This window comes from Pseudophryne corroboree, chromosome 3, assembly GCF_028390025.1.
Source record: "Pseudophryne corroboree isolate aPseCor3 chromosome 3, aPseCor3.hap2, whole genome shotgun sequence".
NCBI classification, from domain to species: domain Eukaryota; kingdom Metazoa; phylum Chordata; class Amphibia; order Anura; family Myobatrachidae; genus Pseudophryne; species Pseudophryne corroboree.
The window spans coordinates 570717352-570744883 of record NC_086446.1 but is presented as its reverse complement, the minus strand read 5'-3'; the positions used below and the strand labels follow the sequence as shown (position 1 = coordinate 570744883).

Here is a 27532-nt window from a genome sequence, read left to right as displayed (position 1 = left end):
GGGACAAGGTGCACTAATTGGGATTCTCCGTCACTTTACGAAGAAAACAACACTAAAAAAAAGTTCAAAAACCCATGTCGACCTTTTGACCTGTCGACCTAGTACATGTCAACGTAATGACCATGTTGACCTATTGTCCATGTCGACCTACCGTGGTCGACCTAATGACTGTCGACCTAAGTTGAGTCAACCAAACGACCCATACCCCTTGCAGATAATCCTCTATGCTATCCCTCAAAATTCCATCCAATATTTTACCCACCCACTAACACTAATGCCTAACCCTAACCTACCCCTCCCCTCCCCGCACCCTAACCCTCCCGAAGTGCTGCCTAACCCTAACCCTCCTGGCTGTCGGGGTACCGACGTCGGGATGACTACCTATTCAGGATGCCGCTGTCGGCATTTCGAATATTTATTTATTACCAGTTATTTATATAGCTCACACATATTCCGCAGCGCTTTACAGAGAATATTTGGCCATTCACATCAGTCCCTGCCCCAGTGGAGCTTACAATCATTATTCCCTACCACATGTACACGCACACACATTCACGCTAGGGTTAATTTTTGTTGGAAGCCAATTAACCTACCAGTATATTTTTGGAATGTGGAAGGAAACCGGAGTACCCAGAGGAAACCCACGCAAGTACGGGGAGAGTATACAAACACAGTTAGGGACATGGTGGGAATCGAACCCATGACCTCAGTGCTGTGAGGCAGTAGTGTCGGTATTCCGGCATTGTAATCTGCCTGTCGGGATTCTGACAGATGGGATCCTGACTGCATCCCGCTTATTTGGCTGCCTTCTACAAAGGAACTCCAGATACCATCATTAAAGCAGGTACATGGGATTCAGACAGTACTTTCTTTTACCATTACAAGCAAGATGTCTCATCTGTAGCTAGTAGTCTTTCATGATTTTTTTGAGGCATCTCAAGATAGTGCATTTTCTGCTGTGAGGTCACCAAGTATAGGGAAAATGACATAAAAATGTTACCTTAATTTATTTCCTTCCTTAGTAGTTGTTATGCACACCAGTGCCAGCAGGAATGTACTGGTGTCTGAACGGTGAGGGATGCAAAACAAATGAACTCACAGACAGACTGGGGAATATGACATTACATACACAGAAGATGATAGGGTAACAAAATAAACACAAAGTGAACAGAGAAGCCCAAAGGCTAAGAAACTGGGTGTCTCCCTAGTATTAGGAATGCTCAGATGGAAAGAAGCGAGATGTAGTGATTTAATACGTAGAGAACCCGAAATGCTGTTGCTAAGGGCAACAGCAAAACCCTAAAGGGTTACCAATGGGTGTGGCAGTAAACTCCTTGGTCAGAGATGGAATAATAGACACAAGGAGAGTCTCCACAATCCTAGTCCTCACTTGCAGTGCACTGGTTCAGCTTACTGCCACTAAACTGACACCTGAACACCTTGCACAGTGAGAAAGGATTTTGGCAGGCAAGTCTGAGAATACAGTCGCAAACTTGCTAGGTTCACAGAGTAGCAAAAGAACCCCAGCAGGTTAAACGACTGACTCCAGTCTTACTGCTAGGTCTGGATTGGCAGAGTGTAATACCAAATCCCAAGGCCTATTTGCAGTAAGCAACAAACAAATACAAAGTTTACACAGTACTAGCTAGCTTTCAGGAACTGACTAACCAACAAAGATTCAGCAGCATCTGCCTAACCTGAGAAGAGGGTTTATATAGCAGGTGCTGTCCACGCCCCACTCAGACCTCACAGACTGTGAGCACAAAAACCAGCACCGGATCCCCTGCCGTGCACAGAGCCTGTAACCACTGCACAGCAAAAGACCCGAACCGGAGTATCAGCTACGCTCAGGTTACTCCGCTAGCACTTGTCTCCCGGTTGCCATGACGACGTGGCAGCACAGAGCAGGAGACCCTAACAGTACCCCCCCTCTGACGAGGGGTCAAAGAACCCCTACCACCGGGTTAATCGGGGAACTGCGAGAAGAAAGAGCGTAACAGTCTGGGGGCATGAAGATCACAACTGTGCACCCACGACCGCTCCTCCGGGCCCTACCCCTTCCAGTGCACCAAAAATGACAGCCGACCCCGAACCATCTTGGAGTCAAGAATCCTTTCAACAACAAACTCCCTCTGGCCACGTATCAGAAGAGGGGAAGGTCTTCCACTGGAAGAAGGATTACTAATCGCCCGTTTTAAAAGGGAACAATGAAATGTTTTATTGATACCCAAAGAACGGGGTAGATCTAACTGAAATGCCACCGGATTGATAGCCCTAGTGATCTTATAAGGACCAATGAACCGGGGGCCTAACTTATGAGATGGCTGTCTCAACTTCAAATTCTTGGTAGACAACCAGACGAAGTCTCCTAATTTGAAGCTGCAGGGTCTTTTCCGCTTATCAAAAACCCTTTTGGTCACTAATGACACAGACACAAGGGCTCTCTTCACTTTCCTCCAAATACCTCTAAGGACCGAAACCACAGAGGAACCACCAGGCGTGGAGTCAAGGGGGTCAAAAGAATTGGTCTTAGGATGATGCCCATACACACAAAGGAAGGGAGAGATCCCTGTAGCAGAGTGAGCCGCGTTGTTATAGGCAAACTCCGCCATGGACAGATGAGCAACCCAGTCCGTCTGACACTTGGAGACATAACACCTGAGGAACTGCTCCAAGGACTGGTTCACCCTTTCAGTCTGCCCATTAGACTGCGGATGGTAGCCTGACGACAAGCTGACAGAAATCTGGAGATCGGAACAAAATGCCCTCCAGAATTTGGCCCCAAACTGGGATCCGCGGTCAGAGACCACATCAAGTGGCAACCCGTGGAGGCGCACAACATGCAGCATAAATAATTCAGACAGGCGTCTGGCCGATGGCAGCCCAACCAATGGAACGAAGTGCGCCATCTTCGAAAACCTGTCAACGACAACCCAGATGGCTGTCATCCCCGAGGATTTGGGCAAGTCCACCACAAAATCCATTGAAATGTGGGTCCATGGCTTAGATGGAATAGAGAGTGGATGTAATGGGCCAACAGGAACCCCTCTAGGAGTCTTATTTCCGGCACAGATGTCACATGCCCGAACCCACTGATCCACATCCCTAGCCACCGAGGGCCACCACGCCGCCCTAGATAGCAACTCCCGAGTTCTGGCAATACCCGGGTGACCTGCCGACTTCTTGGCATGGAATTCCAGGAACACTCGCTGTCTTAACCTAGGAGGCACAAACAAAAGACCTACCGGAAGGTCTGGAGGAGCCTGCTCCTGTGCTCTAAGGACTAATGACAAGAGGTCCTGGGTAATGCCCACTTTAATACATGATGGGGACACAATGGGCAATGGCTCCTCGGTGGTCTCCTGGATTGGAGCAAAACTCAGCGAGAGCGCATCAGCCTTGATGTTTTTTGACCCAGGGCGATATGTTATCAAAAAATTAAAGCGAGCAAAAAACAAAGCCCATCGTGCCTGCCTGGCATTGAGGCGCTTCGCTGACTCTAAATATGCCAAATTCTTATGGTCGGTGAGAATTGAGACCACAAACTTAGCCCCCTCAAGCCAGTGTCTCCACTCCTCGAGTGCATCCTTAATAGACAACAATTCCCGGTTACCCACGTCATAATTCATCTCGGCAGGCGAAAATTTACGGGAAAAGTAAGCACAGGGATGAAGGCGATTATCAGACACCCCCATCTGAGAGAGCACTGCCCCAATACCCATCTCAGAGGCATCCACCTCCACCACAAAAGGACGCTCTGGATCTGGGTGTCGCAGCACCTTGGCCGAGACAAATGCCCTTTTGAGACGGGCAAAAGCCGCTTTGGCCTCACAAGACCAGTGAGCAACATCCGCCCCTTTCTTAGTGAGTGCCACCAAGGGCGCCACTATAGACGAAAATCCAGCGATAAATCGTCTATAAAAATTTGCAAAGCCCAGAAAACGCTGAAGCGCCTTCAAACTAGTGGGCTGCACCCAATCCAGGACTGCCTGTACCTTGGAACCCTCCATTTGGAAACCTTCTGGGGAGATAATATATCCTAGAAATGCGATTTGCTGAACTTCAAATTCGCACTTCTCCAGCTTCGCCCCAAGCCGGTGGTCTCTGAGTTTCTGGAGGACTAAGCGTACATGCTTCCGATGTTCCTCCAGGGAATGGGAGAAGATTAGGATGTCATCTAAGTATACATCTAAGAATCTATCCAAATATTCCCTGAGCACATCGTTCATGAAGTCCTGGAAGACTGCCGGGGCATTACAGAGCCCAAAAGGCATCACCAAATATTCATAATGCCCTGAGTGGGTATTAAAGGCAGTCTTCCATTCATCCCCCTCTCTTATTCGGATTAGATTGTACGCACCGCGTAGGTCAATCTTAGAAAAAATGGTGGCAGTACGAAGCTGGTCAAACAAGACCGAAATGAGAGGCAGTGGGTATGAGTTTTTAATCGTGATACGGTTCAATTCCCTGAAGTCGATGCAGGGTCGCAACGAACCGTCCTTTTTACCCACGAAGAAGAACCCCGACCCAACTGGAGACTGTGAAGGTCTGATAAATCCCTTAGCCAAGTTCTCCTGAATGTACTCTGCCATAGCCTGAGTCTCAGGACGTGACAGGGAGTACAACCTGCTCTTGGGAAGCTTAGCATTCGGCAACAAATCAATGGCACAGTCATAGGGGCGATGCGGAGGTAGTACCTCTGCAACTCTTTTGGAGAACACGTCCGCAAAATCTGCATAACATCCTGGCAATCCTGGCAAACTCAGCTGCGAAAGCCTGACTGGAAGGCTCAAGCAACTCCTGAAACAATCAGTACCCCAACTAAGAATCTCCCCAGAGACCCAGTCAAATTGAGGATTGTGGGCCCTTAACCAGGGTAACCCCAACACCAATGGGGCAAAAGTACAGACAGTCACATAAAAGGACAATTTTTCAGAGTGTGTGGCTCCAATAAACAAAGAAATCTGGCTAGTGCAAGAGGTAATTTTACCCTGGGATAATGGTTCCCCGTTTAACCCACAAATCTCAATTTCCGATGCCACGGGTACTAAGGGAACAGAGTGTTTCAGGGCGAATTGGCGGTCCATAAAAACCCCGTCGGCCCCACTGTCCACAAAGGCCTCAGTCTTGACAGTTTGACCGAGGATCTTCAAGGTCACCGGAATGATAAAAGTCTTCTTGGGAAATTCTGACTTCTGGCCTGACAGGATATTTCCCATCACCCTCAGGCCCTGAAGTTTTCCGGCTTTTCTGGGCATGATACTACCACATGACCTTTATTCCCACAGTACAAACATAACCCCTGCTGTCTCCTCCGCGTCTTCTCACGCGAGGAGAGGCGGGTAGCCCCAATCTGCATAGGCTCCTCGGAAAATTCCTCAGAGTCTGAGGTTCCCTTGGGAAAGAAGGAAACCTCGGTCTCCCTTTCAAGCCTGCGCTCTCTCAGCCGTCTATCCACCCGAATGGATAACTGCATGAGCTGATCCAAGCTATCAGGCAAGGGATATTGTACCAGTTGGTCTTTTAACTGGTTAGAAAGACCTCTTCGGTACTGGTGTCTCAGGGCTGGGTCATTCCACTGGGTATCATGGGCCAACCTCCGAAACTCCGTACAATAAACCTCAACTGGCCTTCGCCCTTGCTTAAGGATCGAAATCTGAGCCTCGGCTGAGGCCGTCTTGTCAGGGTCATCATACAACATGCCCAGTGCCGTAAAAAAAGCATCAACACTTTTAAGCGACGGACAGTCAGGCTGCAACCCATATGCCCAGACCTGTGGGTCTCCTTGTAGCAAGGAAATCACTATGCCCACCCGCTGAATCTCCGACCCAGAAGACTGAGGCCTAACCTGGAAATATAGCTTGCAGCTCTCCTTGAAACAAAAGAACTGCGAGCGATCTCCAGAAAAACAATCCGGGAGATTTACTTTCGGCTCCTTAACCCCTGAAGGTACTGCTGCTGCGGGAGCTCCGCCAGCGGCCTGTGAGGTGTGCATTTTAATGGACAAATCATTAAATTGTCGAGTCAGGACCTGCACCTGATCGACCACCTGTTGCAAAGTATTTTGAGGGGTATGCTCCATATTCCCACAAAATTTCAACAGGAGTATTGGGCTGCTGAATATGTTATGCACACCAGTGTCAGCAGGAATGTACTGGTGTCTGAACGGTGAGGGATGCAAAACAAATGAACTCACAGACAGACTGGGGAATATGACATTACATACACAGAAGGTGATAGGGTAACAAAATAAACACAAAGTGAACAGAGAAGCCCAAAGGCTAAGAAACTGGGTGTCTCCCTAGTATTAGGAATGCTCAGATGGAAAGAAGCGAGATGTAGTGATTTAACACGTAGAGAACCCGAAATGCTGTTGCTAAGGGCAACAGCAAAACCCTAAAGGGTTACCAACGGGTGTGGCAGTAAACTCCTTGGTCAGAGATGGAATAATAGACACAAGGAGAGTCTCCACAATCCTAGTCCTCACTTGCAGTGCACTGGTTCAGCTTACTGCCACTAAACTGACACCTGAACACCTTGCACAGTGAGAAAGGATTTTGGCAGGCAAGTCTGAGAATACAGTCGCAAACTTGCTAGGTTCACAGAGTAGCAAAAGAACCCCAGCAGGTTAAACGACTGACTCCAGTCTTACTGCTAGGTCTGGATTGGCAGAGTGTAATACCAAATCCCAAGGCCTATTTGCAGTAAGCAACAAACAAATACAAAGTTTACATAGTACTAGCTAGCTTTCAGGAACTGACTAACCAACAAAGATTCAGCAGCATCTGCCTAACCTGAGAAGAGGGTTTATATAGCAGGTGCTGTCCACGCCCCACTCAGACCTCACAGACTGTGAGCACAAAAACCAGCACCGGATCCCCTGCCGTGCACAGAGCCTGTAACCACTGCACAGCAAAAGACCCGAACCGGAGTATCAGCTACGCTCAGGTTACTCCGCTAGCACTTGTCTCCCGGTTGCCATGACGACGTGGCAGCACAGAGCAGGAGACCCTAACAGTAGCATGATTGTCCCTCCCGTGATTTGACAGCAGCCCTCATTCCGAGTTGTGCACTCGTTATTTTTTTTTCCGCTACGGAGCGATTAGTCGCAAACTGTGCATGCGCAATGTTCGCAGTGCGCCTGCGCCAAGTAAATTAGCACAAAAGTTTGGTATTTTACTCACGGCGTGACAAAGTTTTTTCGTCGTTGAAGTGATCGTAGTGTGATTGACAGGAAGTGGGTGTTTCTGGGCGGAAACTGGCCGTTTTCTGGGAGTATGCAGAAAAATGCAGGCGTTTCAGGGAAAAACGCGGGAGTGGCTGGAGAAACGGGTAGTGTCTGGCCGAACGCTGGGTGCGTTTGTGACGTCAAACCAGGAACGAAACTGACTGAACTGATCGCAATGTAGGAGTAAGTCTCGAGCTACTCAGAAACTGCTAAGAAATTTGTATTCGCAATTCTGCTATGCTAAGATTCACTCCCAGAGGGCGGCGGCCTAGCGTGTGCAATGCTGCTAAAATCTGCTAGCGAGCGAACAACTCGGAATGAGGGCCAACGTTCAGGCCAAGGAATAGTATTCATTTTATAGTAAAAAATAGAGGTTGCATTATTGGGATGGGGAGAGCCTGATCCCATGTGGATGCTACTATTAGGGTTCACCAGTCACACACAGTAAATATAACATACAGTAAGCTTAGTTATATATATACTCTGTTAAAAAGCTGTTTAATGCATGGAAGAAAGTAGGTAAGTGATACTGTATAAAATAAATATATCAGTTATAGTATAGTAGTGTATGTTTTCTTTAAACAGTATAATGTTTTCTGCATAGAATAAATATCTTAATGTCAAGTTTAAAGGGAAAAAAAGGCAACGTTTCCCTTTAAAGAGTTTTGCTCTCTATAGTTCATTTTGCAACAATACAGTATTTAGTTTTCTACCCTCACTTTTTTATGATTCAGGTTTCCTTACCTAAATGAGCTTGCTTTTCAATAATCTTGCTGAGGAGGTTTAATGAGGAGCCTACTGTCAGTTAATAAACAATTCACTTGCGAAGCAATTTAGGACAATCTGCTTGTTCTGAAAAGAGCACTTATTAAAGCTTTAAAGTGGAAAACAAATGGAGTTTGTTGCCATGTAACTGGACGTTGGGTGTTGAGCAATGAATTTTTAATGCTGTTCATGGAGACACATTAAACCGCATGTAACATTTATGGCCAGCAACGGAAATGAAAATCAGTTGGCAGCAATTGAAAAGCCATTTTTGTCCATTTACCTCAAATCCAAGTGTAGTTTGTGGAAAATAACAATCAGAAAATGGAATTTCATTGAAATTGTATTTCCTGTGCATTGTTAATTGTTCCTTTATATGACGGCTGAGTATTACCAATCAACCCAGTATAAGAAGATAGGTATGAGTGTTCTCATATTGTTACTGTACTTACATCAGGTGTGGATCATCAAATCGACAGTGTCTAGGTCGACAATGTTTAGGTCAACCACTATAGGTCGACAGTCACTAAATTGACAGGGTCTGAAGGTCGACAGGGTTTCTAGGTCGACATGTGCTAGGTCGACGGGTCAAAAGGTCGACATGAGTTTTTCATGTTTTTTTGGTGTCGTTTTCTCCGTACAGTGACCGGGAAGCCCAATTAGTGCACCGTGTCCCCTCGCATGGCTCGTTTCGCTCGCCATGATTCGGGCAAGGTGCCTCGCTTCGCTCGGCACAGATTACCGTTCCAATCGTAGTCCACGTGGATCGTTAAGTATGATAAAGTTCAAAAAAAGAATATAAATGTGAAAAACTCATATCAACCTTTTGACCTGTCAACCTAGCACATGTCGACCTAGAAACACTGTCAACCTTCAGACCCTGTCGACCTAGTGACTGTCGACCTATAGTGGTTGACCTAAACATTGTCGACCTAGACAGTGTCGATCTTCAGACCGGATCCCCTTACATCATGTCCCATATATCACAGCAAAAATTATTGCTATTGAGGTTCCCAGTCTTAGAATCTTCCCATGTAACCCATTTGCAAATGAAGAGATCAAACTCCTTTTTAAAACAATATTTTCAAACATTGTGAATGTGTGCTTTAATCACACTACAGCAGGGGCGCCACAACCTTTTTGGTTTGGGGGGGAGATATAATTTTGGTGCCCCTAAATTGCTTAATGTCACACCTGGACTTACCCACCACACCACCTACCTAATGACAGAGATACCTATCTTTCTATCTATCTACAGATGCAGCCACCATCAGCTTACAAGCGAATGGGTCACATGTGCGCCGCATCGCGATTGCGACTAGCTGCGCCCATGTGCAACCCTATTGTACACAACTATGCAATACCATGATCATGGGTGTGTACGTAGTTGCAACTTTATAAGGTACATTTTTGGAAATGGGGGGAGGTCAGGGGGTGCTGTGAGGGAAGAGGGTGGAAGGACTAAGGTGGGAGGGGGAAGAGGTTTGGAACATATGAAGTGGGAGGTGAGAAGGGAGCCGGGTTGGTCCCAGAGGAGGGGTCAGCCCACAGTAACTAGCCACACACGGTAGGGGTTGGAGCTGGGTGCAGGTGGGTGAAGGGCCCTGGAGGCTGGCGGAGAGGGAGATCTATAGATCTATCTAGCTCTATGGTTCAAGTTCAGAACAAGGGACCCCTGGTTTAGCATAACCAACCTGCTTCAGATCATCATTAAACTTGTTCAGAACATTAAAACGTGTACTTTCGTGGGACTCGCTACGCTGTGGACACAGTGGTTTTTCCAATAAATGTCCACGTGGATATTAAAACTGGCAGCCCAAGGGGCTACAATGTTCTGAACTTGAACTATCTATCTATCTCTGTGTGAGTGTGTATATATATATATATATGCAAAGAGTCCACTAAAGTCCTTATCATAGCTTTCAAAGCAAAATTCCTAAAGAGTTGATAGATAGATAGATAGATAGATAGATGCAAAGAGAGAACAGATAAACTAGATAGAAAAGAGCTTATGGTATATAAAGAGAAGAATAGGCTAATTGATAAACCATTAGTTCCTTTTATTACAGGTTATAATGATAAAAGTATAAATATAAAGAACATATTGAAGAAACATTGGGATGTATTAAGTCTGGATCCGCTGCTAAAAGGAGTTTTACCTGAAACTCCACGTGTTATCTTTAGAAAAGCAAGAACTTTGAAAAATACCCTTGCCCCAAGTAACTTACCTCTTGTGAATGAGAAAAAAATGGTAGTATTAATGGAAGTTTTCCCTGTAACCACTGTAAAATATGTCGCTATATGCATAAGGATCGTAAAAAGGTTTAGAATATAGATAAGACAAACTCATGGGACATAAAAAGTTTTATTAACTGCCAGACAACATGTGTAGTTTACTTATTGGAATGTGAATGCGGAGCACGCTATGTGGGAAAGACTAAACGTCAACTGAAAATAAGAATATTAGAGCATACACGCAGCATAGTCAATAAGGTAAATAATCACAGTGTCCCTAGACATTTTTCTAGCTGTGGAGGGGGTAATTTAAATAAATTCAGCTTCAAAGCTATTGAACATGTGTTCCTGGAAGATAGGAGTGGAGATGTTTGTATGACATTTTGCGTGGCAGAGCAATGTTGTCTGAACCATAGGTTCCTTTGCACTGCCTTAAGGTGAATGTCAGAAACCGGAGAAATTGTACAATATGTTGTCCTAACTTGAAGTTCAAACCGATGGGAAGGTTTATATGGTAATTTAAGAGCAGCTGATTGAAGGACTAGGAAGTCTCAATATATATTATTTGTGTATATTGTCCTCTTTTTTCCCCGTCTGTTTTTGGAAAGTTTTTTAATGAATAAAATGTATCTTTGTACACCAAGAGAGCAGTATCAATATAAACAGCCTGAGTGGTTTGGTTTGTTACAAGGTTTGGTAATTATATGCTATAATATAAAAAAAATGCATGTAATGATGGGGTTAATAGACTGCTGGTTAAACGGGCTATGGCCCTCATTCCGAATTGTTCACTCGCTAGCTACTTTTAGCAGAATTACAAATGCAAAGCCGCCGCCCTTTGGGAGTGTATCTTAGCATAGCAGAATTGCTAATGAAAGATTAGCAATTCTGCTATTAAGTATTTCCTTGCAGTTTCTGAGTAGCTCCAGACCTACTCCTACATTGGGATCACCTCAGTCCATTTAGTTCCTAGTTTGACGTCACAAACACGCCCAGCGTCCGGCCAGCCACTCCCCCGTTTCTCCAGCCACTCCTGCATTTTTGCCTGGCACGCCTGCATTTTTTAGCACACTCCCTGAAAACAGCCAGTTTCCGCCCAGAAACACCCACTTCCTGTCAATCACACTACGATCAGCAGAGCAATTGAAAAGCTTTGTTCAGCCCGTGAGTAAAATAGCATAGTTTTGTGTAAAAATGCTTAGCGCGTGCGCCCTGCTGTGCATACGCATGCGCAGAACTGCCGGATTTTAGCCTATTAGCAATTCTGCTAAAATTAGCAGCGAGCGAACAACTTGGAATGAGGGCCTATGTATTATATACTATAGAGTGTGGATGTATTATATGCTACCGCTGCCACTGTTAAATGATAAATATGTATGTATTTTTAATTGTGACTATTATGAAATGTGTTTTTAATAGTTAATAAACATATGTTATACTAATGGGTTAAAGAATGTATAAATGTGCTAATTTGCACAGTAGAATGAAATGATCATAAATACTGAGCAGTTGCTAGCTTGGCCACACACCTCTGATGAAGTCTAACGACGAAACTGGTTGAGCGTGGCCTGTGGACTGAAGCTGACAGACGTCATAGTCTGTGTCCGTGGAGAGCGGAGATCTGAGGCCGGGAAATGCTTTAATACACTGCAGACAAGCGTTCTGCTAGCGGAGCCACCGCTGCTACCAGCCATATAGCATTTACACTGTGAGCCATCCAGAGGTATCGCAGGAGGAGCATGAGGCTGATGATTTATTTCCTAGATGTATGTGAACCTTTTACTTTGTCATTAAACCATTGATACTTTTATACTCATCTGGGGGTCATCCAAGTTGATCGCTCGCTAGCTACTATTAGCAGCCGTGCAAACGCATAGTCACCGCCCACGGGGGAGTGTATTTTCGCTTTGCAAGTGTGCGAACGCCTGTGCAGCCGAGTGGTAAAAAAAAAAATTTGAGCAAAATAAGACCATCCCGGAATTGACGTCAAACAACCGCCCTGCAAACGCCTGGCCATGCCTGCGTTTTCCCAAACACTCCCAGAAAACGGACAGTTGACATCCATAAACCCCCTCTTCCTGTCAATCTCCTTGCGATCGGGTGTGCGAATGGAATCTTTGCTAGATCCAGTGCACAGCAGCGATGCTCTTTGTGCCCGTACGACGCGAGTGCGCATTGTGGCGCATATGCATGCACAGTTTTGCCCTTTTTATTACCTGCTCACTGCGCTGCAAAAATCGGCATATATATATATATATATATATCTTTCTCCGGCAGGTTCTACAGGTTATCCACAGGATAACAATGGGATGTGATGGAGCGACAGCGGATTGGCACCAAACGATCAAAAGCTTTCCGGCCTCCCAGGATGCAACGGGCCCGTCCATATGTCCCACCCACTGACTCAGGCAAATCAGTTTTTTGTTTGGTGTGGCAGGAACCTGACCATGGTCAGAGGGCTGCTGTTTCTTAGCAGCCTCAAGCTTTCTTATTTTATTTTATAGTCTTACTATTTTCTTTGAGTGATCTTTCTAAACATCTTACACGCATATTGGAACGCGTCGCTCCAACAGCTCTCCACCGGGTCGCGACAACGCTTACCCATGAGTACAGTGCTGTTTCAGCGGGTGTCTGTGTCGGATATACTAGCAGGTCCAGCAGACGTTACCATGCTGTGATCGGAGCATGGGGAGAAGGTAAGGCATCGGTTCCGCGTAGCATGCATGGAATACGGACACAGCCGCACTGTTTTGGGGAGAAGTCTACCAAACAGTAGTTGACGCGCCGCCACCACGGGTGCTCCAGCGCTAGGTCTTAGGGATCATAGGCACCAGGAATAGCATGAGGCCGCGATCCCTAGGGTTGATGTCAGCAGTGGGGAGTCAGACGCTCTCATGGTCGCCCCTCCCCCCGGTTCATGACCAGTTTCCGCCAAGTCTCCCGCCATGAACTGTTTCCTTGCTTCCGTCTCAGATGCTACCAGAGAGGACTTGGTCGCAGCAGAAGACCTCTGCATCGGCGTTCACTGAGCGCTACCACAAGAGATCCGGTCGCAACATAGGCGGCTGTGTGACCACTGCATCTGTGTTCACTGAACGTTACCGTGAGGAGATTCGGTCGCAGCATAGGTGGCTGAGTGACCAGTGCGTCTGTGTTCACTGAACGTCTGTGTCCACTATAGGTTCCTGGAGCAACAGTGTACACTAGTAGCGTCTGGATCCACTCAGCGTTCACTAATGTATTGATCAATCACTGGAAGCGGGGTGAGTCTCCCTGTATTCCACTCTACTGAGTATGAGCTATACAGCACTAAATTTCTATCTACTTTGTCAGTATGAATAGTTAAGTTAAGTGCCTATTGCATATGAGTCTGTGTACATTTACTGTGGTTTTCTTCACATTGCGTTTGAATACGTTAGATCTGTTTTACAGGATTCCGTTAATGTTTGCCTGCATACTTAAAAAAGTGTTTGTAGTTGATGATGTGCTCATATGACTAATATATAACATGTGACTGACTACTAGTGTGATTGCTGACTTTAATATATGTTTGTCAGTTGTTTCTGCTGATCCTCAATGCTGGTGCATGGATAGGGTCAGATTGATATCACTTTAGAAGGTTAAAGTGATTACAGTCACAAATTGTGTAGAACATTGTGAAAGTGCTGATTATTTATCATGTCTAAGAGCGGCAAAGGTGATGAAGGTACACTTACAGCAACACTCATATCATGTTTGTCTTGCAAAACTGTATTATTCTCTCAGGATCAGATTCAAGATAATTTATGTGCAAATTGTTTTGCTTTTCAGCAGAACACAAGGCAGATTCCTGTACACCATCAGGTGCAGTTAGATCCACTTTGGGCTATGTTTGCACAGACCTTGTCCAGTAAAGCTGAACGGATAATTCCTACAGCGTCTGTACCAGGAATGGGATACCCATACATGCAGCTCCCTACCTATGGTATATCATTCCCCCCCCCCCCCCCCAGCAGCTTCTCAAATGAAACAAGCTGATAAACCGGTGGTAAGTAAATCTTCACCTTCACAGGCTACACATGATGATTCATCGGATGATGAAAGCTCTATTTACTCAACTTCAGTATATGAAGAAGAGGAAGAAGGTCTCAGCTCAATGGATATAGATGAACTAATTACAGCAATGAAGGTTATTCTATCCTTAGAAGAATCAGCAGAGCCTGTGTTAAAAACCAAGGTACCTGTGTTTAAACGTCCCAAGACAGTTAAGACTGAGTTTCCAGGGTCAGACCAGCTGACGGAAATCATGGAAGAGGCTTGGGCAACACCCAAAAGAAAATATAGAATTCACAAAAAATGGGACTCCAATTATCCCTATCCAGCCGGGGACTGTTTAAAAAGGGAGGTAGCTCCTAAAGCAGATACGCATGTGATTCGATTAGTGCGAAAATCTATATTACCTTTGCCTTCAACATCATTAAATTATGTCACGGATAGGAGAGTGGATGGTTTTCTGAAAACCATATTTTCCCTGTCAGCAGTCATAAGGCCAGCCATGGCTTCAATCTGGATAGCAAAGGCAGTGGCTGCCTGGGCGGATGCACTGGAAAGTGATTTTTCATCAGCTTCTAGAGAGCAAAAATCTTATATAGCCCATATTAAACAAGCAGCAGTATTCTTGGAAGAAGCTGCATTAGATATGGGTACTATTGCTTCTAGGGCATCAGCCTCAACAATTGCTGCTAGCAAAGCAGTTTGGTTACGTATGTGGAAAGCTGACTCAGAATCCAAGGTTTTGGAATCTTTGCCTTTTTCTGGAAATATTCTGTTTGGTAAAGAATTGACAGATATTCTGTAGTCAGAGGCAGACTCAAAGAAGGTCAAGTTTCCTTCCACATATAACCCCAAACCTAGGGGTCCGGTTTCTGGCCCTTTCGGTCTCGAGGAAAACAAAAGGGAAAAAGTGATCGTAAGCAGCCCCAATACAATAAGTTTGGTAAATCAAAAAAGCATTGGGCTACCAGAGGGCCAGCTTTCAAACCAGAAGATAAGCCATCAGCCTGATGGTGCGGGCCTCCACCTGGGGGATCCCAGGGTGGGGAGCCGACTTCTTCAGTTTGCACACATCTGGCGACAGTCTACAACAGATGCCTGGGTGCAAGAAGCGGTATCTCTAGGTTATGTTTTTCCCTTTAAGAAGCATTCCTCCTCGAAGGTTCTTCGGCACCAGCCCGTCTCGGGTAGAGACAAAGACCAGAGCTTTGCAAGAAGCAGTTCAGAAATTGCTTCAGTCAGGAGTAGTCATCCCAGTACCCCTGGCACAATGGGGGCAGGGGTTTTACTCCAACCTATTTTTGGTTCAGAAGCCAAATGGGTCATTTCGTCCCATTCTCAATCTCAAAATACTAAACAAATATATTTGGGTACCGAGGTTCCACATGGAGTTATACTCCATAGTTTTGGCCATCGAACCAGGGGATTATATGGTATCCCTGGATATTCAGGATGCTTACCTACATGTTCCTATAGTACTGTCCCATCAGTGTTATCTCAGGTTCACTATCTTCCATCAGAATTTCCAGTTCCAGGCAACTACCCTTTGGGTTAGCCACAGACCCCAGAGTATCTATCAAGATTATTGTGGTTATGGCAGCTTATCTCTGCAAGCAGGGTATAAGAATTTTTCCATACCTCGATGACCTTTAATCCTGGCAGAATCACAGGAATTGCTCCTGTGCCATCTCCAACAGACAATAACATGTCTGCTGAGGCATGTGTGGGTCATAAATTGGGAAAAATCATCTTTGGTGCCGTCACAATGGATGACTCACTTGGGGGCTGTACTGGATTCAGGTCTGCAGAAAGTATTTTTACCTCGGAACAAGATATCCAAGGTGCAGTCAAGGATTCAGGACTTGTTACACAGTCAGACGGTATCCATTCACGCAGCCATGCGAGTGATGGGGTTGATGGTGTCAACATTCGACATGGTGGAATATGCACAATTCCACTCAAGGCCTCTGCAGCGTCTGAATCTGGCCAGATGGAATGGAGTACATCAGACAATAAAGAAATAGATGATGGTACTTCCAGTAAAGGTAAGAAAGTCATTAGCCTGGTGGCTACAGACATCCCATCTAGACAAATGGAGACCCTTTTGGATATCAGATTGGAAGATCCTGACAACAGATGCCAGTCTTCAAGGCTGGGGAGCAGTGTCCGAAAAATTATGGTTCCAGGGACAATAGACAGGAGAAGAAAGTTGCCTGCCAATAAACCTGTTAGAACTTCGGGCCATATACATGGCACTGGTTCAGGCAAAGGACAATCTTCAGGGAAAACCAGTCCAGATCCGCTCGGACAATGCGACGGCAATAGCGTACCTCAACCATCAGGGAGGAACTCACAGCCAAAAAGCAATGAAGGAGGTAAGTCACATACTAAAGTGGGCAGATTCCATCTTTCAGCCTTGTCCGCAGTGTTCGTTCCGGGAGTCCTAAACTGGGAAGTGGATTTTCTCAGTCGACACACCATTCAAGCAATCGAATGGGCTCTACACCCGAAGGTTTTTCAGACTCTAGTAGACAAATGGGGGTTGCCAGAGATAGATCTCATGGCATCCCGTCTGAACAACAAGGTGCCCGCATATGGGTCAAGGACAAAGGATCCCGGAGCGATCTTTGTGAACGCCTTGTCGGTGAAATGGGACTTTCATCTGGCTTATCTGTTTCCTCCGATCACCCTGTTACCCAGGGTGGTGAGGAAAATAAAGCAAGCAAAGGGTGCCGTGATTCTAATAGCTCCAGCTTGGCACAGAAGGCATTGGTACACAGATCTGCAGAGAATGTCGATGGATGCTCCATTTCTGGTCCCTCAACATCCAGATCTACTGATGCAGGGTCCCTGTTATCACGGACATCTGGATCGACTGTCTTTGACAGCATGGCTCTTGAAACCTCTATCCTGAAGTCAAGAGGATTCTCACAACAGGTAATTCGAACAATGCTCAGAGCAACCCTCCTCAGCTCGTATTTATCACCGAATATGGCAAGCCTATATTCATTGGTGCAGTGAAAGAAATGTGGACCCAAAATCTTTCAGAGTTTCCAGGGTCTTAGCATTCCTTCAGGCAGGAATGGATAAAGGTTTGAAAGTGGCTTCCTTGAGAGTGCAAGTATCAGCATTGACTGTATGGTTCCAAAATAAAATTGCCAACTTACAGGATGTGTGTACTTTTTTCCAGGGAATGCTGTGCATTCAACCTCCTTTTGTTCCGCCTACAGTACCGTGGGACTTATGTTTAGTCCTGAAAGCTCTTTAAGTTGCCCCATTTGAACCACTTAATAAAGTGGATCTTTAGTGGTTGACTATGGCATCAGCTAAAAGAGTATCAGATTTAGGGGCACTGTCATGTCGTTCCCCATTTCTGATTTTTTATCCAGATAAAGCAGTTCTCAGAACTAGGTCTGGGTATCTTCCGAAGGTGGTGTCTAAATTCCACCTTAATGAAGAAATTGTAGTCCCGGCTTTTCAGGTATCGGGACTTTCTGCGGGAGATGCGTCGCTGGACGTGGTCCATGCATTAAGGATCTACGTGGATCGTACCAGTGCCATCAGAAAGACAGATTCTCTCTTCATTCTCTACGGATTTCACAAGAGAGGATGGCCTGCTACTAAACAGACGCTGGCAAGATGGCTTCGAATGACAATTTCAGAAGCATATTCGCAAGCTGATCTCCCTGTTCCGGCTAATGTCTCTGCTCACTCTACTCGTAAGGTACAGTAGGTCCTTCATGGGCAGCACAACATGGTGCTTCAGCAGAACAGATATGTAAGGCAGCCATATGGTCTTCCATTAACACATTCATTAGACATTATGCCTTGGATACTTTTGCCTCTCATGACGCTGAATTCGGGCGTAAGGTTCTCCTGTCCAATCAGGAGCGTCCCCACCACTAAAATGCTTTGGGAAATCCCATTGTTATCCTGTGGATAACCTGTGAACCCTGCCAGAGAAATATACGTTATGGTAAGAACTTACCGTTGATAACAGTATTTCTCCTAAGTCCACATGTTCCACAGGGATCCCGCCCTGACGCACCTGATTTGAGGATCCTTCTACTCACTAAACCGCTTCCTTCTTGTATGGAAGGGTGTGCATGTGTGTTCTTCTCGTCTGATTAGGGCTCTACATGATGCTCCTGCCTTGTGCTTTGGAATACAACTGATTTGCCTGAGCCAGTGGGTGGGATATATGGACGGGCCCGTTGCATCCTGGGAGGCCGGAAAGCTTTGATCGTTTGGTGCCAATCCGCTGTCGCTTCACCATATCCCATTGTTATCCTGTGGAACCTGTGGACTTAGGATAAATACCGTTATCAATGGTAAGTTCTTACCATAATGTATCTTTTGCATACCTCCAATCTGTCCCAACAGTACTGTGACTGCAATGTCGTATGGGCAGTCGGAGATTGTGGGGGCACTCACAGGATGTTTTCCTATGTGGGGCAGTGTTTTTTTTTTACTGTAGTGGCAATGTGTTTCAATTTTTTCCCTGTGGGGGCAATGTATTTTAATTTTCTTCCTGTGGGGTCAATGTATTTAAATTTTTTCTTGTGGAGTCAATATGTTTGACTATTTTTCTATGGGGGCAATGTATTTATCACTGTGGCGGCCAATGTGTAATTTCGGGCAAGACAGTCCCTATGCCCCTTGCAGTGAGGCCACATCCCCTTTCTGTTATGCCACACACCCTTTTTCTGTCACTGAAGGGCGGTGCTGTGGGTGGAGGATGCCGGGTGTTGCTGATCTGTGCTGCTGGATAAGGAGTGCTCGGTCAGAGGCGGAACTAGCAGCGGCACTAGGGTGCACCAGACAAAATCTTGCCTAGGGTATTAAATTGATTAGGGCCAGCTCTGGATGTGAATAAGCAAATGTGTTTACTGTAACTGCAACCCTAAATAAGGGTACATTTCAGTGTGATTACTTTGTAAGGTGACAATAACTTAGGGTTATTATGACATTTTTAAAATGTAAGACTGAAACACATGCAGCATCCTGTGACATTAATTTTGTTTAGACCGTAAAATCCACCCTATATCATTCATAAATAAAACTAAGGAATGATGGTAAAGTTATTATTGCAGGACTCATACCCACTAGTATCTTCACATACCATAGTATTCCTCTTGTATTCTATAGTATTCCCCTGGGCAGCATTGGATTTTTAGAACAGATAAGTATGTCTTTATTTTGTGTGGAAGACTTTTTAAGTCTCATTGATATAAATTGCACTGTGCATGTATATAAGTCACACTGTGCATGTATATGTCGCACTATGCATGTTTATAAGTCGCAATGCGCTTGTATATAATTTGCACTGCTCATGTGCCGTGATGGTCTTGTGAAGGCGGTCTCAGTGAGGATTTATTCACATAGTGAGTGACAGGAAGGGGGCATTTGTGGGAGAAAATGCGGAGTGGTGACTAAACTGTAAGTGCGTTGCAAATGTTTTGGGGGGAGCCAAAGCTTGCAACTGCGATCCCTTATGCAGTTGCAATGGCTTCGGTGTCTTACTTCCTGCAGTCAGGAAGGTCTATTATCGACCAATGTGCCTCCAATGTCAAATGTCAAGCGCCTCCAGCAAGCATCTCAATAAAAATACTGTCGGCTGCCCTATTTTCATATTTTTGCACAGCCCCAGCGTACTAAATTGCAGCTGTGACATCATGCGTCATCTGACTCACGCCCTCAATCCTTCCAGTGTTCCCAAAATATTCAAAATACTTAATCTGATTATTTTCATCTCAGTGAGAGGCCTCCCTCTGTGAGCACCTTTCTTCTGATAGTGACATAACAGCTATGACCGCCTAGGAGAGATTCCAAGGGAATACATATTTATGCCTTATGTCACTATGGGTCTGATTCACAGGTACATGCAGTGCTGATGTTGGGCGCAGTAGAGCATTTTTTTTTTGCCACATCGCATGCACTAAAGCTACACTGTGATAGCCTACAGATAGTGCACACACAGAGGATTTATTTGCAAATGTGGGTGAGCGGTAATGGGAGGAGGGGTGGTTAGAAAAACAAATGCGTGTCTGGACCGTTATCTGGACATTCCCTAGTCAGCCACTGCAAATTTGCTCACAAATTTGCTTATACAGTACGTTGAGATAGGAGGAGAAACGCTGCCAAAAACATTGCAGGAATCTTACTGTATAAGGTGCTCATGAGACAGTAACAGTGTTCTCTGGCATTACCGGGCTTTCCTTTTTTGTTTCATCCCTAGCAGGGTGTTTATACAAATTTGAGCAGTACCATAATCAGTTTGACTGATGCCAACTAATCTTTATCATTGTCTCTGCCAAGGGAGCAATTACTGAATTGTGGAGGTTCTGTACTGTGGACAGTTACTTAAATGAGAACTTTCCATTGTTTTTTTCAGACAGACAAGAAACATTTTAAAAAGTAACGGTGCCTGTATACATTGCATATACTGCCCTCTATCCTGCCTGTCTACCTTATAGTGTTTACCTGTGATCTGTGCCAAACCCCCCAACTAACATCTATAAACCCCTGTGGTTTATCGCTGTTTCTCTGCCACCACCTCCTCTTACCCTGTCCTCGTTATTAATGTTTTTCTGTGGACATTCAACTGTTTTCCAAAGAAGTACATACATCAGCTGGACAGGAAGTGTGCTTGCTAGTGCTATGACATTGTGGGGCAGATTTATTAAGCCTGGTGAAGTGATAAAGTGGAAGGTGATAACGCACCAGCCAGTCAGCTCCTAACTGTCATTTTTCAAGCCCAGCCTGTGACTTGGTAGTTAGGAGCTGATTGGCTGGTGCATTATCACCTTCCACTTTACCACTTCACCAAGCTTAATAAATTTGCCCCTGTGTCTCTAGTGATTGTTATGTATCATCCAACAGAAATATGTATTTTGGCACTTGTAACATAAACCAAGCACATAACAGTGAACTAAGGGACTAACTGCATTTAAGAAGAAGTTTTATTGTTTTATATTGTGACCCATATATCATACCTGGCATTCCTTCTGTCATGGTCACTAAGTGCTAGCTGGAACACATATTCCCGCAGGTACGTCTGCAGCTCCTGGTAAGTTCCAACCATTTGATTGAATGTGCTGTAATGAAAAGTAGAAATACAACCTAGTACAATGGGCATCATAACAAAATGGAAGCAGCTGTAAATTTGTAACAAATGTCAGACTTGGGTGAAATCTATTTAAGAGAACCTAATATAAAAGAGCTTGTTCTGCCTTCCTGCATCAAAGCCAATCACTACATTAACAGTGATTGGTCTGAAAGAATAATTTTCTCCTTAAAATGGTATTCAGCACCCAAGATTACAGAGGGATATTGCATATCTACTGTGACTACTAGTAATATCCCTCCTTTGGTTTATATGTTCACACATGATGTCCAAAATTTCCCATACCTTTTGAAATATGATTAGTCAAATAATGATGATGATAATAATAATAATAATAATAATAATAATAATAATAATAATACAAATATATGCTTTAATACAAGAAGGAAGAATAACTTATTTAAGTGACCACTCAACTGTCTTCATTCTGACATGGAACCTGCATCTTTAACTTGACAAAATGTCTATCTTTGGATTGATGTATACATTTGTATACATAGGTAATACACCTTTTTAATAGGTTAAGAAAAAAGAGTCTGTTTAAAATGTGATAAATAGCCACACTCTCTCCCCGTCTATTATTACATACAGTATTTTATGCTTTGTGTTTGTACAGCTTGTACTACAGAGTACAATGGCCCCACCCCACAATCCCCGGATCTGGTTGGTTTACCACATCACGTTGCAGTAGCCCTACCCCTTCTATGCTATGTCATTGCCCCACCCCTTTCATACAATGTCATTGGTTGTGGTTAAATTCAGTGTGCACTATTGACTTGCTGTGACAATGATACTTAATCTGGCACCTAGTTAATCTCATCAGATTATGCTTTGTCTGTACCTATATATGGCAAACTGTATTTTTGGAGAATATTTTTATGAATTTCCGAAGTACGTAAAGGCATAAATGATTGATGTTTGAGAAAAAAAGGAGAGTTGTGGTACACTTACCATGGTTAACTCTCTTTCTGCGAGGTACATTGGGTTCCACAGGGAAACATCGGGGTGTAGAGTGGATCTTAATCCAGAGGCACCAACAGGCTAAAGTTTTAGGTTGTCCCAGGATGCATTGGGGCCTACTCTGTAAACCCCGCCTCCAGGCACTAGAGCTCAGTTTCGTTAACCAATCAAATGCAGCCTATGCAGGAGCAGGCAAGAGAGAAGGCAGATGTTAGTCACATAGAACCACATTCTCACAACAGGAGAAGGGACCAGAGGCTAATGCCATACAAACCCAAAGAAGCTAGGTGCGTCAGGGTGGGCACCCTGTGGAACCCAATATACCTCGCAGAAAGAAAGATAACCATGGTAAGTCTACTATACTCTCCTTTTCTGCAGCAGGGTACATTGTGTTCCACAGGAAAACATCGGGGATGTCCTAAAGCAGTTCCTCAAGGGAGGGGATGCGCCTTAGTGGGTATGAGAACCCGGCGTCCAAAGGAAGCTTCCAGGGAGGCGGAAGTATCAAAGGCATAGAACCTAATGAACATGTTCACTGAGGACCACGTAGCCACCTTGCACAATTGTTCTGCGGATGCACCACGCCGAGCCGCCCAAGAAGGTCCAACAGACAGAGTAGAATGGGCTTTAATAGCAGCAGGAGCTGGGAGTTCAGTCTGCGCATAAGCTTGTGCAATAACCTTTCTAATCCATCTGGCCAAGGTTTGTTTTTTAGCAGGCCAGCCAGGTTTGTGAAAACCAAACAAGACAAAAAGGAAATCTGACCTCATGTTAGAGGCAGTCCTCTCCATATATATATGGAGAGCTCTTATTACATCCAAAAAACGCTTTTTGGAGGACAAATCATAAGAGATAAAGGCTGGAACCACAATCTGGTTAATGTGAAAAGAGGAACTGCCCGGCCATGATGAAATATCAGAAAGGGTGGGCGACAGGACAAAGCACCTAAGTCCGACACCCTTCTAGCAGAGACAATAGCCAGTAAAAACAAGACCTGGCTGTCAGCCATTTAAGGTCCACCAACTCAAGAGGTTCAAATGGAGACTCTTGTAGGGCATTCAGGACAACAGACAGATCCCATGGAGCCACAGGAGGGACATAGGGAGGCTGAATCCATAAGACACGTTAGGTATAGACACAATTTTTCTCTGAAACCAAACCGACAAGGCAGATATATGAACCTTGAGGGAGGCCAGACGAAGGCCTAAATCCAGACCATGTTGCAAAAAAGCCAGAATTCTGGAAGTTCTGAATCTGTATGCATAATTCATATCAGCACACCAGATGAAGTAAGAATTCAAGACCCTGTAATAAATCTGGGCAGATGCTGGTTTGCGGGCTTTCAACATGGTTTGGATGACCGCCTCAGAGAATCCTTTGGCCCTCAGGAGTGATGCTTCAAGAGCCACGCTGTCAAAGCCAGTCTGGCCAGGTCCGGATAAAGACAAGGGTCCTGTACGAGGAGGTCTGGGCGCTGAGGAAGTAGAAGGGGACGCTCTGTTGATAGACCCAGCAGGTCTGAGAACCAATGCCATCTGGGCCATTCTAGAGCGAACTAGAAGTAGTATTCCTCCTTGTTTGGCAAATGAAAATGAAAGAACAAGATTGTGTTTTGTGTTGGCGCACTTGAAAGAAGAGATATGTATTTATTTATTACAATGTAATGATTATTACGTTAAAACATAACTTTTATTCTTTATTTATTAAAATATCCTGTTTCATGAAATATAAACATGCATATGTAAATTTTAAATCATTAAATTTGATTACAATATCATATAGACTCACTGTGTGGTTATTCCATTCTATTGTATTGCTGATTATTATAACTCAATAAATGATTGGTACATTAAAGTTTATCAATGAAATTTTGATTCAGGGGATCATTTATTATGTATCTATTAAATATTAGTATTATAGCATCATTGCACATAGAAATATATCTGTTGGAATATACTGATATTCTTTTGTGTACAGGAAAAGAAGAAACGTGTTTCCGTACCCCACGTCTATTATGCAAACTTATAATATATCTATTGTCTGCTGACAAGGTTTTTAGATTCCTGTGGATAATTCGATTGGGAGTTCCCTGCAGGGATACATTCTCACAAATATTCCACAGTACCATCACATACCTCGTCCAGTACACAGACTAGCTCCTGCTGAGGGTCATATGTAATACCCCAGTAATATGCACCTATAATATATCTGATGTCTGCTGACAAGGCTTGTCTGGCTTCTGTGGAAGATATATGCCTTTAGTGAGTCCCCTTCAGGGGTATATCTTCTCACAAATATTCCACAGTCCAGTCTCAAATCTTGTCTATTGCACAGACTGATTTATACTAGAAGTAACGTGCAATATTATAGTGATCAATCACCTTTTAATTCAGGCCACTCTTATTCACACATAAAAAATTCATATCATATTCCTTTATATAGGAATTATCATATAGGTTCCAAAAGGAAAAAAGAAAAGTTTGCTGACGGTGGGTTGAAGATATATACAGTTTCTTTATCATAAATTTCCTATCTGATTCTACACATCTTATGTATTCCTCTGTGCATATGTTTATTTTTCCAGACTTTAATTGGATCTCTTATTATAACTCAAATAAACATACAGAAATATGATACAGAAATGTACTAGTCAGTGAGAATAGGAACAAATGAATACCTGGGAAAATAGCTCAGAATACTTTAACTATGTATCTAGTTGTTGCTCACAAAGGCCTGTATTTTAAATTGGTTCTCTGTTGATACATTAAGAAGCATTCCTGTATTTGTTACACAGCAGTTGTAACTAAAGTGTCACTTATATTCTGTATTATACTGGGTAGCTGGTACAGAGTAATAGGAATAATGTCAGTGGTTAATTATTGGTCATAGAGACCTGTGTTCCACAATAATTCTCTGTTAATATATTGGAGCCGGATTCCTAAAGCAACCGTGCTGCAGTTATAAGAGAAATACCGCTTATATTTGATTTTTCCATGTGCATATGGTACACAGATATTAAGTGTGTCTCTTATATTCAGTATATATAAGAGACACACTTAATATCTACCCAATTGAATGTGGAGCAGCCTATAATTTATGGGTGTCCCCATTTAAAATGATTGGAATTATCTTTTTACAGTGTACCATGTGCACATGGAAAAATCGAATATAAGCGGTATTTCTCTTATAACTGCAGCACGGTTGCTTTAGGAATCCGGCTCCAATATATTAACAGAGAATTATTGTGGAACACAGGTCTCTATGACCAATAATTAACCACTGACATTATTCCTATTACTCTGTACCAGCTACCCAGTATAATACAGAATATAAGTGACACTTTAGTTACAACTGCTGTGTAACAAATACAGGAATGCTACTTAATGTATCAACAGAGAACCAATTTAAAATACAGGACTTTGTGACCAACAACTAGATACATAGTTAAAGTATGCTGAGCTATTTTCCCAGGTATTCATTTGTTCCTATTCTCACTGACTAGTACATTTCTGTATCATATTTCTGTATGTTTATTTGAGTTATAATAAGAGATCCAATTAAAGTCTGGAAAAATAAACATATGCACAGAGGAATACATAAGATGTGTAGAATCAGATAGGAAATTTATGATAAAGAAACTGTATATATCTTCAACCCACCGTCAGCAAACTTTTCTTTTTTCCTTCTGGAACCTGTATGATAATTCCTATATAAAGGAATATGATATGAATTTTTTATGTGTGATTAATAGTGGCCTGAATTAAAAGGTGATTGATCACTATAATATTGCACGTTACTTCTAGTATAAATCAGTCTGTGTAATAGACAAGATTTGAGACTGGACTGTGGAATATTTGTGAGAAGATATACCCCTGAAGGGGACTCACTAAAGGCATATATCTTCCACAGAAGCCAGATAAACCTTGTCAGCAGACATTGGATATATTATAGGTGCATAACTGGGGTATTGCATATGACCCTCAGCAGGAGCCAGTCTGTGTACTGGACGAGGTATGTGATGGTACTGTGGAATATTTGTGAGAATGTATCCCTGCAGGGAATTCCCAATCGAGTTATCCACAGGAATCTAAAAACCTTGTCAGCAGACAATAGATATATTATAAGTTTGCATAATAGACGTGGGGTACAGAAACACGTTTCTTCTTTTCCTATACACAAAAGAATATCAGTATATTCCAACAGATATATTTCTGTGTGCAATGATGATATAATACTAATATTTAATAGATACATAATAAATGATCCCCTGAATCAAAATTTCATTGATAAACTTTAATGTACCAATCATTTATTGAGTTATAATAATCAGCAATACAATAGAATGGAATAACCACACAGTGAGCCTATATGATATTGTAATAAAATGTAATTATTTAAAATTTACATATGCATGTTTATATTTCATGAAACAGGATATTTTAATAAATAAAGAATAAAAGTTATGTTTTAATGTAATAATCATTACATTGTAACAAATAAATACATATCTCTTCTTTCAAGTGCGCCAACACAAAAGACAATCTTGTTCTTTCATTTTCCTTTGCCCTTCAGTATTATTGTCTTAGGCAGCACTCCCAGTTTCTAGATTCAAATTAATAACGGTATGAATAATTGGGGATAAAATCATAGTAAGACTTGTGCAGAAGTATATTATCCCACCTCCCCCTTTCCTTTTCTTTCCCTTATGAGAATTCCTCCTTGTTTGAACTTGCGCAGGACCCTGGGGAGGAGTGACACTGGAGTGAACACATAGGGCAGCCAAAAGTTCCATGGAATTGCTAGTGTATCCACGAACGCTGGTTGAGGATCGCTGGTCCTTGATCGCTGGTCCTTGATCTGAAGACCAGAACCTTGTGATTGTGTCGAGACGCCATCAGGTCTACATCCGGATGAAGACTCCACTCTCCGGCGTGCACGTCCTGGCGACTAAGGAAGTCTGCTTCCCAGTTTAGGATGGCCAGAATGAACACTGCCGATATTGCTGCCAGATGGCGTTCCACCCAGTGAAGGATTTTTGACACTTCCATCATAGTCATGTGGCCTGAGTGCCGCCTTGATGCTTTATGTATGCCACCTTGGTGGCATTGTCTGATCGTACTTGAACCGGCCTGTTCTCTACTAGAGGCAGGGCGAGAGTCAATGCATTGAACACCGCCTGCAACTCC

At 43.7% G+C, this 27532-nt stretch overlaps 1 protein-coding gene across 2 annotated transcripts in view; it reads right to left on the bottom strand.

Moving 5' to 3' along the window:
• LOC135056329 (cGMP-dependent protein kinase 2-like) overlaps positions 1-27532 on the bottom strand; it is a 423162-nt gene that overhangs the window by 91690 nt on the left and 303940 nt on the right. For both annotated transcript variants that reach the window (XM_063961323.1, XM_063961324.1), the window contains one exon: positions 21256-21357. In XM_063961323.1, the coding sequence (XP_063817393.1) occupies positions 21256-21357 (102 nt within the window). The remainder of the gene's footprint in view (positions 1-21255; positions 21358-27532) is intronic.